At 49.3% G+C, this 12,902-nt stretch overlaps 2 protein-coding genes across 2 annotated transcripts in view; both read right to left on the minus strand.

Moving 5' to 3' along the window:
* Nucleotides 1-600: 600 nt before the first annotated feature.
* Nucleotides 601-11,580, minus strand: pcf11 (PCF11 cleavage and polyadenylation factor subunit). Its single transcript, XM_068598861.1, has 17 exons — nucleotides 11,187-11,580; nucleotides 8,765-8,890; nucleotides 8,286-8,474; nucleotides 7,333-7,563; nucleotides 5,684-6,954; nucleotides 5,370-5,544; nucleotides 4,827-5,184; nucleotides 4,597-4,725; nucleotides 3,158-4,329; nucleotides 2,906-2,972; nucleotides 2,710-2,823; nucleotides 2,502-2,631; nucleotides 2,197-2,380; nucleotides 1,960-2,115; nucleotides 1,690-1,782; nucleotides 1,330-1,365; nucleotides 601-1,251 (listed from the first exon to the last, which is right to left on the minus strand). The coding sequence occupies exons 1-17, from the start codon at nucleotides 11,412-11,414 to the stop codon at nucleotides 1,012-1,014; spliced, it is 4,899 nt and encodes a 1,632-aa protein (XP_068454962.1). The 5' UTR covers nucleotides 11,415-11,580; the 3' UTR covers nucleotides 601-1,011.
* A 1,301-nt stretch (nucleotides 11,581-12,881) lies between these two features.
* The window catches only part of ncbp3 (nuclear cap binding subunit 3), a 5,747-nt gene continuing 5,726 nt past the window's right edge, over nucleotides 12,882-12,902 (minus strand). Inside the window, exon 12 of the mRNA XM_068598948.1 lies at nucleotides 12,882-12,902. This exon is cut by the window's right edge and continues 857 nt beyond it. The gene's annotated coding sequence lies outside the window, so the exon portion shown is untranslated.

The following is a 12,902-nucleotide window of genomic DNA, read 5'->3' on the forward strand; positions in this document are numbered from 1 at the left end:
ACGTAAAAACGTGTGCCTCTTTGCTGACAGTTTCCTTTTCTATTCTATTTAACTGACAGTTAACATTTTAGCCGTTAAATGCAAGCTTCCGTTTTAACTGTTTTTCGCCTTCAAAATAAAAGCTCATCTCAAAACAGGAAATCAGATACAGTTTGCTTATTGCCGACAAAGAACATGCAACACAATTGATTGGCAAAGTTTCTAACATTTACTTTTTTGCATAATACAATTAATTGCTCTTTAGGTTAGTATTTACCTTCACTAGCAGCTATTTCAGTTTTTTAATAAAAATTTTAATTAGGAATTACCTTCAGTATTTTATTTTGTTAAGAGCCTTCTGGGCTTCGATTTGAGTAGGATCAACGTTTGAACAGCTGGATTAAAACATTTGGTAAAACAAACAAATGCACACTTGCAATTTAGTGGAAACTAAAATAGAAAGTCCTTATAGAGAATAAATATCAAATAAATGTTCCTTGTCAACCAGGATGATCAGATGTTTAAACCTTTTCTTTGAATGAAACAAACTCACGTGAAATAAAAACACCAGAACAACAACTTTAAATTCTTTAAACTTTATTATGTTTTTGTTTTGAACCTAAATCACAACAACAGAGTCAGAATATGAATCACGTTCACACACAACTGAAGTTTCAGACTCTTTGACGTCTTCAGGAGGCGGAGCCTCTGATTCTTACCTTTCCCGCCACACCTGCAGCCAGTCACACAATCACCGGTACACCAGAGATACCAAAAAATACTTTAATTCATAAATTAAATCATTTACATCTCTTCGCCAAAAGAAAGAAAAAGTAACAAAAAACATTCTTCTTTTCAAATAAAACAAGTTTTAATTCACAGAACGGAGAGAGAGAGACCTGGAAACGGTCGCGCAGAATCCAAATACAAAAATGTATTCAAGTTTATAATCTGAGGGGGAGGAGCTAAGAACGCCTCCTGAAGGGGGAGGAGCTAAGGACTCCTCCTGAAGGGGGAGGAGCCGAGCGTGCGTTACGCTTCACTCTGATCACAGTCTGTTAAAACCTCCTCCTTCTTCACCTCAGGCAGCTCGCACGCCGCCGCCGACTCCACTTCCTGTTTGACGGTGATAGCGGCAACGGCGGCGGCGGCGACGGCACAGGAAGCGCTCGCCTCTTCCTCCTCGTCTTCCTCGCTCTTGATGAAGGCGCTCAGCGGGTGCTCGGCGAGCAGCTTGCTGGGCGACGGCGTGACGTCGAGGTACGACGACGTCTGAGGACAAACGAGCGTCAGCGTCCGACTTCAAAACACTATTAATATTAATATTATGATTAAAGTTCAGTTACTCACGTTTTTATAATCCTCAAAGCAGGCGGGATGGAAGTTCTGAGAAAACAGATTTATTGATCGTTAACATATTAGAACTGATTTATAAAACTAATCCTTCAGGATGTTTATTAAGTTAAAGTTGGTTTAGTGAACGTTCGCTCATTAGCATAAACATATTTCAATGTTTGCTCATTAGCATAAATACATGTCAATGAGTAAATGTATTTATTGGCCATTTTTCCAAGATTTTTAGTGACAGTTTACAAAAATATAATATATTTTCTATGTTTGAAAATCTTTATCGTTGGAAAATTTCTGATAATTTAACCAAAAATCATGAGATTCTTTTATTCTGAAAATCCTTAATAGTTCTGGTGGTACCTTGTCGTCCACCCTCAGCGCATCCTTCAGGAACCAGTCCTCCTCTTCCTCCACCCAGTACGTCTCAAACGGCTCCTGACAGATTTCACACAGCTGCAGGAAACAAACACCACCATGTCAGTGTGTTATTTACACTTAATTATTATTACTATAAAAATATAATAAGTACAAAAGCATTCAGTTTGTGCACTTTGACTACCAGCCGATGCACCGGTCTACTTCCTCTACATCTAGTACTTTAAGGTGCTAGACCATAACAGTGAGCCGCACCTCTCCCACTTGGTCCTTGGTGGCTTTGACGCTCAGGAACTCCTTCTCCTTGGCGGCCTGCTGGCTCTTCTGCACCTCCACCTCGTTCTCCTTCTCAAAGAAGTGGCTCTTCGCTCGCTCCTCCAGGTCGGCGATCTCCTCGAACTCCACCCAGTCCTGAAGGACACAACAGAGAGTTTCAGCCCCGGGTCTCGCCTGCAGGGGCCTCGGCTCCCAGCGGGCGGCGCCGTCTCTCACCCGGAGGCCGTAGTACCAGCGCCGGTGCGTGATCTTCTTGCCGGCCACCTTGCCGGCGTGGTTCTGCCTGAAGTGCCAGTCCAGGTGGTCGGCGTACAGGTCGGTCTGCGTGGCCGTGAAGCGCATGCTGCACAGGCAGCACTGGTTCCCCGAGTACAGCTTGGTCACCACGCTCTCAAAGCGCCTGAGAGACACAGAGGAGGGCGAAATAACACCGAGCCGAGAGCGCCACAACACCGAGCGATGCCACAGGAAACCAGAATAACACTGAAGCGTTAGCGGTTAGCTTAGCTGTCTGAACTCACTGTTTCATGTCGTCGACGGTGAAGCTGGTGAGGTCCGGGAGGTCGTCGTCTTCCTCCTCCTCCGGCTCCTCTTCCTCCTCCTCCACCACCACCACTGTGGGCGGAGCTACAGGAGGCGTGGAGGTCGGTTCTGGAAACACAAAAACAAACATTAGCAAACAGCTTTATTTAAAGCCCCGGTCCCGCAGACGAGGAGGCGTTCACTGACCGGCGCTGACGGGCGGCGCGGCGTCGGGCTGCGACGGCTTGATGATGCCGTTGGAGATGAGCTTGGACAGAAGGTCGTTCACGTCCACCTGACCGAAGTGGTTCTCTGGAGGAGCTGCAGGGCGAGAGGTCAGAGGTCAGAGACGCTTCATTTCATTCATTCATGAATGAGGCCGACGGCGGCGGTCACGACGTACCTTGTTGTCCGAAAGGCACCGGGTTCTGAGGCAGGAAGGGCTGGCTGAGGTTCCCCAACATGTTGACCTGCAAACACCAGCAGAACGTTTAGAACGTAGAGAACACACAGCGGCGTTTACCGTGATCTCTAAGAGGTTCATACACACTGACCGGAGACTTTAAACCAGATTTATACATTTTCTACACCGTGTGAACGCTGCGTCTTCTTTACCCTCAAATATAAACGTGTGTTTCTCGTGGACTCGACTCACCGGCTGCTGCATGTTGACGGCGGGGCCGCCGGGGTTGTAGAAGGGGGCGGGGCCCGGCTGGCTGAAGGGGGCGGGGCCAGGCTGCATGTTGAAGCTTCCCGCCGGCTGAGCCGGGAACGCCATGGGCCCGCCGGAGAACTGCGGGTTCATGCCGAAGCCCTGCTGGGGGCCGGCGGGGTCGTAGAGCGGCGGGGCCATCGGCCTCATGGGCGGCTGCAGGCCGTGCTGGAACCTCAGGGGCCCCGCCTCGTAGAGCGGGGGGCCGCCCTGCTGGTGGGGCGCGTCGAACCGGGGCCCCGGCTGCACGGGGGACTCGAAGCGCATCGGACCGGCGCCGTCGAACCTCATGGGGCCCATCTGGTTCTGAGGGCCGTCGAAGCGCATGGGCCGCTGCTGCTGGAAGCCCATGGGCCCCGAGCCGGGCCCGGCGGCCATGTTGTTCTCGAAGCACCGCGGCGCGTCGAAGCGCTGCATGGGGCCCTCGAAGTGACCCGGGCCCTCGAACCTGCCGGGGCCCTGGGGCGGGCCGTTGTAGCGCCCCAGACCGCCGTGAGGCATGTGGGGCCCGTCGAAGCGCTCCGGCATGTTGTGGTGCGGCGGACCGAAGCGGCCGGGCCCCTGGTGGTGAGGCCCTTCGAACCGGGACGGGTCGTCGTAGCGCCCGGGCCCCCCGCCGCTCTCGTACCAGCCCGCAGGGTGCGGCCTCCCGGGGCCCATGTGACCGGGGGGCCCGTCGTAGCGAGGCGGCGGCGGGTGCCCGGCGGCGTGAGGCGGCGTGTGACCCGGGGAGTCGCTGCGCTGCCGCGCTGCCGCCAGCGGCCCCGCGTTGGGCGCCGCCTTCAGGATGGATTTTGGGTTCAGGGCGTCCAGGTTCAGGGGCCCGTCGTCCGAGTGCTCGCTGTTCGGGCTCTCGAAGCGCGGGATCGGGCTCATGTCCGCCGGGTCCTTCTGGTGCAGCGGCGAGAGGCGCTCGCGCTCAAACCGGGGAGCCGCCGCCTCCGGGCTCGGGCAGCTCCGGTGGACCGCGGGGCCGCCGCCGGCGGGCCCCTCCGGTCTTCGGGCGTCGGCCGGCAGCGCGCCGTAGCCCCGCGGCGCGTCGTAGCCGCTCTTCGGCTCCTCGCGCTCGTCGAAGCGCGGCCGCTCCGTCAGCGGCGAGTTCCACTCCCTCTCACCTGGAACACAAACACAGAACCGTGAAGAGTTCCTCCTGTTCCTCCTCGGAGTCACGTTGACGTCCTGAACTCCTGGATGGAAATTCTGAGAAAACTACACACTCCTGGACTACACACTCCTGGACTACACACTCCTGGACTACACACTCCTGGACTACACACTCCCGCTGAAGGACTCGCTGTGCAAGCGGATCTCTTTTTGACCCAGAATGGCTGCCGCCGAGGGCCTGACCTCTGACCTCTGAGGATAAAGACGGGTGGACTCACTGGGCTCTCGGGGGTCGGCTCTCCTCCTGAAGCGAAGGCCCGGCAGGGACTTCAGGGCGGGGAACTCTTTGCCGTGGTTGTACTCCTCGATCAGCCGCGGCTCCTCGCGCTCTTTGCTCCTCCTTTCAGCTACGAGGAGAAAAGAATGAAACCCGGCTTTTAACTTCTGAACAACATCATTTGTTTTCCTTGAAACGAGCGCCAACAAGATGCCCCGCCCCGCCGCTCACCTTGCCAGTCCCTCTGTGGCGTCCGGCTGTACTTCGGGCGTCCGGCGCTCTGGCTGCCGCCCGTCTTGGCGTCGTCGTCGTCCTCCGGACTCTCCTCGCCCTCCCACGCGGCTCGGTGGGTGACCTGAGTCTTCCTCAGCCTGGACTTGTGCACGAGGTACGACAGCTCGGCCGCGTCCATGCCGCCGCGGGTCGTCTGCGGCGGCGCCGGCGAGCCCAGCAGCTTCTTGGCGGGGTCGTCGTCCCAGCCGTCCGAGCGCTGCTTCTCCTCCTGGTACTGGAAGAAGTGCTTGATCTGGTGGGCCATGTTCAGGAAGTCCTCCTGGGAGATCTCGCCGCTCTCCAGCCGCTTGCTGGCCTGCAGAGAGACCGGCGGTTAACAATCGTACGTTCCTCTCAAGCTCAAAGCTTTTGGGGAATTTCTAGTTTGTGATCTCAACGCCAGCCGATGGAGAACCAGAGCTCAGAAAGTTTAAGACTTTCTTTGCATTTTAAAAGCTCCACAACTTCAAACCATACACATCAGGAACATGGGGCTCGTACCCGCCGCAGCAGGTCCTTCTTGGAGGCGGAGTTGAGCGCTTCGGGGATCTGCAGGTTGGCGTCCACGCTGAGGCGGTGCTTGGGGGTCCGGGGCGCGGGCGGCCGGGCCGGGGGCCCGTAGGGTTTGTGCCTCTGAGGGCCCGGCTTCACGTGGGAGTCCTCCGGCAGCTTCGGACTGAAAAACACAGACTCAGTTTACCTTCATGCGCCGCAGAGATTTAAACCCTCACATTCAAGTGAAATCAATCAGGAACAATCTGACTGACGGTTCGTCGTCATCGATATTAAACGCTGTGAACATTAGACGGACTCACTGCTTGTTCTCCTCCCAGCCGCTCCTCCAGCGGTGCGGCGCCTCCTTGGCTTCCTTGTGAGGATCTCTGGACTCGGCGTGCCGGTCCTCCGCCGGCCTCTTGGACCGCCGGCTCTCCGACGGGTTGCTCTTCTTGGCCGCGGCGGGCCGGTCCCCCCGGCCGAGCTTCCCGTGGTCCGACCCCGGGCCGACCCTCCTGGGTTTGCCGGCTTTGTGGGACGACGGCGACGGGGACAAGGAGCTGCTCCTCGTCCTGCTCTTCGGCGAGCGCCGGTCCTTCCTCTTCGGGGAGGACGAGGCGGCGGCGGAGGAGCCTGGGGAGCGCGAGCGGGACCGCGAGCGTGTGCGTTTCCTGGCGTGCGTGCGGGCATTGCCTCCGGTCTTGAACTCGGGCTTCTCTGCGGACTCGCCGCGGTCGTGTTTGCCCACCGAGCCGTTAGCCAGTTTGCCCTTACCCGCCCTGTGAGTGTCTGCAGCAGCTCTGTGGGGGTCTGCAGCAGCTCTGTGGGGGTCTGCTGCAGCTCTGTGGGGGTCTGCAGCAGCTCTGTGGGGGTCTGCAGCAGCTCTGTGGGGGTCTGCTGCAGCTCTGTGGGGGTCTGCAGCAGCTCTGTGGGGGTCTGCAGCAGCTCTGTGGGGGTCTGCTGCAGCTCTGTGGGGGTCTGCTGCAGCTCTGTGGGGGTCTGCTGCAGCTCTGTGGGGGTCTGCTGCAGCTCTGTGGGGGTCTGCTGCAGCTCTGTGGGGTTCCCCCGTCCTGTGGGGGTCGGCTACTCTCTGGGGTTCGGCCACCCGAGCCGCCTCCTCGCGCTCCTTCTTGTCGGTGCACCTCCTCTTCAGCTCCTCGTCCCCGGTGGTCTTGTCCTGCGGGCGTTTCTTCAGCCGAGGGTCTTTCTTGGTGCCGTCGGCCGACTTCTGCGCCTCGGCCTCCGTCTTGTTTTTCCCCTGCAGCCCTTTGGTCATCGGAGACGGCGGCTTGGACTTGGGCTTGTCGTCCGGCGCTTCCTTCCTCGGGGTCTTGACCTTGTCGGGCCGGGCGGACTTCTCGGGCGTCGCCGCTGGACTCCCTGCGGCGGCGGGGCCGTCCTTCTTCCCAGAATGCTGTTCTTTGCGCGGTTGGCCACCGCGGTTCAGACGCGGGTCTCTGGTGGGCGGCTTGGCGTCCGCCGGAGTCGAAGGAGGAATCCACGACCGGACCACGGGAGCCATTTGGCCGGCGGACCTCAACGGCGCCGGAGGCGAGACTCGAGACGCCACCGGGATCACGAACCCACCGCCCTGCGGACCGAACAGCTGTTTACATCTAAACAATGTCAATGTGTCTGCTGTGAGTTACTCGTCTGTCACGGAGGATTTCATACTGAGGTTTATTTCCATCAGACGGCTTCGTTAGGAAGTTATCAATACGAAGGTTTGGTTCCTTATCAATACTGTTATCAGTTCCCTTTGATCATTTTGAGAGAAAATATATCGGAAACGGACATTGAACATAGTTTTCTTTAAACTGTTCTCAGCTCATCAATGATCAAAGTGATCATTTCTCATTGATGAGCCCTCACTGTGACGTCACTAACGAGCTGAACACAAAGTAAAACACACAGAGGACCTCGGTCAGGTCAGATCTGATCCGGGTCAGATCGGGTCAGCGCTCCCTACCAGCTGCTCGTTGGTCTGCTGCAGCTCCAGCTCGATCTTCTTCTGCTGAAGCTCCAGGAGTTGCTTCTGTTTGGCGAGCAGCTGCTGGCGGATCAGCTGCTCCTGCGTGAGGCTGGACTGGCTGACGGCGACGGCCGAGACCGGGACGGGGGCCGGCTTGGGCGCCGGCGGCGTCAACGCTGCCGGCGCCGGCTTAGCGGGAGCCGGCTGAGGAGACGGAACCTCGTCGGGCTGGAGACACGACGAAGAGGAGGAGAGACGAAGAAGAGGACAATCGGTGAGTTCACGAGTTACATTTCACAGCTTTTGTTCCATTCAAGAGAGAAATGTTGCTTCCAACTTAAAATGCTTCACAGCCAAATTATAAAATACATTATACATTCATGGAGAATCGATCCATTTCTCTGTTGAATGTAAAGCTCTCTGGTTAAAGCCTCTTGGACGGTTCAGCTGCTACTTAGTCTGAAGACAGTAAACTGATTATTATTATTAGATTATTATTAGATGTATGACTCAATGCAAAAGTGTATTTAGATTTTTAAAAAAATCAGTTTTCAAACATCCAGAAATGCATCCAGTCAGCTGGTTTTACAATGTTTGAAAACCATTTGTATCGAGTCGCAGCACAAATACTTTGCTACTAGGTTGTTACATTGTTTGTGTTTACCTTTGTTACATTGTTTGTTTACCTTGTTACATTGATCAGAACATAACGTGAAGAAAGGGGAATTATTAACAGCAGTTTTCTTCATTTCGTGTACTTTGACTTAAAAATGTACATTTTGATATTTATTGAATCATTAAACACTGAATGCCTTTCAGGTTGGTCTTATATTCAACCGACTACACAACACTAATGAAACAAACTGGTCTGTTGAGCTATGACATGAACCACACACACACAGACACACACAGACACACACAGACACACACAGACACACACAGACACACACCTGCTTCAGGAACTTGGGGTTGACGTGGATGCTGGCGTTGGCGGTGACGGTGGGCGGCAGCGGCTTGATGGGCCACGCGGGGTCCACCGAGTGGACCCGCAGGTCCAGCGCGTACAGCCTCTTCAGCGGGAACACGTCGTCCCACGTCGAGCGCAGCTTGAACAAACTCTTCCTCGTGTTTTCATCCACCTACGAACAGAAGACAGGACTTGGTCCACAGCCGGAAACCCACAAACACTTCAGCAGCTTCACAAGAGATTACAAGCCAAAGCAGCTCTAAGTCCATTACAAGACAAGGAGAATAAATATATACACAATATATGTATATCCTTTAACAAGAGTTATGAATGAATGTTTCAAAAGCCTCTATCAGCGGACTATGTTTATGTTAGGAAGCAGGCAACAACAAACAGGAAGTGAAGTGGGCTGCTAAGATGTTTAGTGCTTAAATGTTTGAACGGCAGCAAAGAGAACTGTACCTTTTCAAAGACACATATAAATGAAGTGATTAGGTTTTTAGCAAACACTGCAAGGTACTCTCCTCCAACATTCTTCACTATGGAATCCACTAAGTACAAAACTGGAAGCTTCTCTGCAGATGGGGCCTGGAGCAATAGAGAACTCGACAAGTTTAGAACACAACAGGGGTTAAAAAACCAAACATTTCAGCAACAAGACGCTCAGAATCACATCGTGTCCCCTCACCACCCGCTGTGTGGAAGACAGTAAAAAAAACAAAAAGTGATTATATTAATTTTTTAAGTAAAAACATTCAGTGCACAGTCCCAAAAGATTTCTCTTCAGTCTGGAAGCAAAAATCGAGGAAAAAAAACATCCTGTGATTGTGAGAGTCCTCTGACGTCACACGGGGAAATAAAAAGTCATCTTCAGTAATGAAGCAGTCAGTTTGGTTTCTGCAGACGTCTCAGGAGCTTATTGATCCTTCTTCAAGAGTTAGGGGAGAAAGAAAAAAAAATGAAAACATGTCCATGATGCATTATGGGTAAAAAAAAAAAAAGAAGAAAAAAAAAGTCCAGTCCTCGGGAGCCGCGTTACCTCCAAAGAGGGTTTCTCCTCCATGAACCCTCTTTGTACTTTACCCAGACGCCCGTCCACACCGACAGCTCCATCACTCACTGCAGAGTGTTTTAACCCTCAGAGTTGTTTTCTCTCAGTCGATTGTTTAAAAAAAAACACACGGCCGATGACCTCTCAGAGGACGGTCGGCGTTTGGTTGGAAGAAGCTTTTAGTTTTAACTCGTTAGCGACTAGAGCCGAGCAGTAAATATGAACCAGAGTCAGACCAATAAATTACACTGGGAAATAAAAAATGACAAAAAGCACATTTCACATTTTTTATTATAACATTTTAACCATTCAATCACATTTCAGTAATTCAAAGATTTCAACTAGTGAATTAATGCAGAGAAACGTTTTGTTGTGACTGAGATGAATTTACTAAAGAAGGCGAAAAGGAGCTTTAATAATAATAATAATAATAATAATAATAATAATAATAATAATAATGAGGCCACATCTCCTGCGCCGAACAAAAGCTATCCGGCAATATTTATTAACAATAACGTAGAAAAACATCAATGTGGCCTCGGTCAGCAGATGTAAAGATAATTATCAACGTAACGGTGCTCAGAGTATTAACCAACGCTGCAAAGGTCAAAGTCCACCGTAAACTAACGCAGATTAGTAGTAATCATCATCATTATTATTATATTAATCCTTCCTGCTGCTGTCAGGCTGCTCAACTTAATCGCTTTAACTGCTGCAATATAAAGATATAATACGGCTATTGTGGAGTCTTTACTGTTTTCCCTTGCATCTCCTGTGAAGGTTATCCTCGTTTCTCTCACTGCTAATAACCAATAAAGAGTTATTTTATATTATCTTATTATGGACCAGAGTCTGGCAGTTATTGCTTTGTGACTCTGGAGTTAAATATGATTAATAAATTGTACAATCAGTGTTCAAATTAGTATAATATTTGTATTTTTTTTTTTTACTGTATTTGTCAATCCATAAGTTTCCCTACGATGCAGGATATTGAACTGCAGTTTTAGAGGAAAAAAATAACATTTCCTACTTTTTAACACCGAGAATTAGATAAAATGGTAATGAATTAAATAATTTGATATTCACGTGTTCATTCAACTAAAAAAATAGAAATAGTCGAGACCCGGAAGTCTTTGTATTGAACAGACATACCTTAAGTTTACTTGAGAAACCTTAAATCACTTAAATATATAAATACATAAGATTAGTTGACGAATGTTCAGTTATATTTTAAGATATGTTTAGATGTGTACAACGATGTTTAGCTGCATCGCAACGACCTGGACTTCCGGTCACAGAGTTGTTGCTCAACACTTAATATTTGTTACGTCCGCCATGTTTGTTTTCTCCTACAGCTCCTATCGAATTTTTCACTGACAAATTAGTTATAAATTAACATTTTGTATTTGAAAAACATTTATTTGTATTGTATTTACAAATAACTGACAGTTTGGCGACGACATTACGTCTCAAAGTCCACACGCTATCCACTAGTTCATCATATAAATCAGCTTTTAGTCATTTACGATTTCGGTTATTGTTTAACAAATAACATCTAAAAATATATTTACGGTGGATTTTCACTTCAGCGTTGCGCGATTCGATCAACAGCCATTCAGGTATATGTAGAAATTATTTATCACTTAAAAAACGAGGTTTTCACTTAAACACATTGAGCTAAAACGCCTCTCCACCCCCCCCCCCCCTGCCTCCCCCCGAACAACAACCACGTGACCCGCCGCTGGCCGCCATGATGAATCTAAACAGACCCCGTTCCGACAGATGAAAATAAACCCCAACTGAAATTGAAAAGTATTCTATATTTATAAAAACCTTGCTTATTTGCGCTTCAATAATAGCCACGATATCCTTGGCGAAGTTGAGGTTTTCCTCGGCCAGGATGGTCAGCATGTTGATGTGCGGCTTGCTGTTGAATGTCAGGTCCTCCAGCGAGGACTGGTACTCCCGACACGCGTCTTCACGCGCCGCCTCGTCGGCCATCTTGGATCCGAGGGACCCGGGAAAACCTACAGCGGCGGCTCTATCGATAAGCGTGACCATTGATCAGCAGGCAGTCCGTGAACCCATGTGGGCTTAACTCTTCTGGCCCTGAGTCGGCGATATATCTAAAAAATATATAAAAAAGAACGCCGGTTTGGTGGTTTATTTCTGTCGTCGTCTTGTCGTTGTTTCTCTGCTCCGCTTCTTTTCTCGACGACGACAAGATGGCGACTGCAGCGGAAGGCCGCATACGTCACACGGAATAAGTCACACGTGACGTTAGCTCCGCGCCCCGATTGGCTTGTTTTAGTTCAGTGCGGACCGGTTTGGTTGATTTTCATTGGCTCGTAAGATAACAGCTAGACGAATGAGCCAATCAGCTCGAAGCACTGGAATTTATTATTACGTAAATTATAATCCATGTTTCACAACATGAGGCTGAAGCATGGCGGCTCACTGCCAACTACTGTTCTAGGATGTTTACATTTAAAGTTTAAATGTTGGCTTTTAAGACAAAAGTAGCAATAACATCACATCTGTTTCAGTATATTTATTTAAATCGGCTTTTAACCTGTGATGCTTTGTTTTCGTGTTGCTTTCTTATTGTTGCGTAATCTCTTGTTTATATTGTTATAGCTTCTATTGTTTGTTTTTACCATGTAAAGCACCTCGAGTACCTTTTAATTAAATAACTAATAACATGTACTATTATTATAGACAAAAATACATATTATAGCATTACGACCTTTATCTCTGGGATGTAGTGGGAGTATAAAGTAACAGAAAAAGGAAATACTCAATACTGTGTAACTTTATAACTTCATTATACAAAAGTAAACGAAGTTAAGCATCAAATCCAGATGGACGATGTCTCATCTTGATCTTAGAAACAAGTCACACAGCTTCTTCTTCTTCGAAAACATTTATTCATTCTTAAATAAAAGATGTGATTAGTTCTTTCCTTAAATCTGTTTTTGTCTCGTCTTGAATACAAAACTAAAAATATGAAAAATCTATTATTTATGTAACAGTATAACATTTATTTTAAGTTGTGCGTCTGACTTTAGGGACGTAACTGTTGAATATAAGATATATGAGTTCATTTATGATCACAGCGTCCTGAGCTCCTCATGAACACCGAGTGGCTTTAACATTTTAAAATTATAAAGAATAACACACTTAAAGTTGTGAGAATTAAAAGGAACTTTATAGTTTATCACATGTTTTTGGGGGACCAGACTCACGCTGAAGCTCCGCCTCCTACGCCTCCATGAACCAATAGGACGTCACCGTTTGAAAATCAATCATTTCTAAATATATTGATCCTGTTTGAAGTCTCTTGGAGTTTTGATTTAAATAAACAAACCGTCCTCAAAGAAGAAACTCACTTTAACTCACGAGGACAAAATTTATACCGAGAAGCCCCAAATGTGTACAAGATATATGTTAAATAATCAGTGCAGCTGTTCTTTTATTTACTGATTTGAATGATTTATCTAATGACAAGAAGAATGACAATAACCATCATTCATCATCTGAATTGATTAA

The sequence above is a fragment of the Clinocottus analis genome, unplaced genomic scaffold, assembly GCF_023055335.1.
Source record: "Clinocottus analis isolate CAN_PGR_092001 unplaced genomic scaffold, fCliAna1.0.p SCAF_109, whole genome shotgun sequence".
Classification (NCBI taxonomy): Eukaryota; Metazoa; Chordata; class Actinopteri; order Perciformes; family Cottidae; genus Clinocottus; species Clinocottus analis.

Coding starts and splice junctions, on each gene's coding strand:
- pcf11 (XM_068598861.1), bottom strand. CDS start 11,414: ATGGTCACGCTTATCGATAGAGCCGCCGCTGTAGGTTTTCCCGGGTCC. Junction 8,891..11,186: donor TTGAAGCGCAAATAAGCAAG/GTTTTTATAAAT, acceptor CTATTGCTCCAG/GCCCCATCTGCAGAGAAGCT. Junction 5,185..5,369: donor AGAAGGACCTGCTGCGGCGG/GTACGAGCCCCA, acceptor GTCTCTCTGCAG/GCCAGCAAGCGGCTGGAGAG.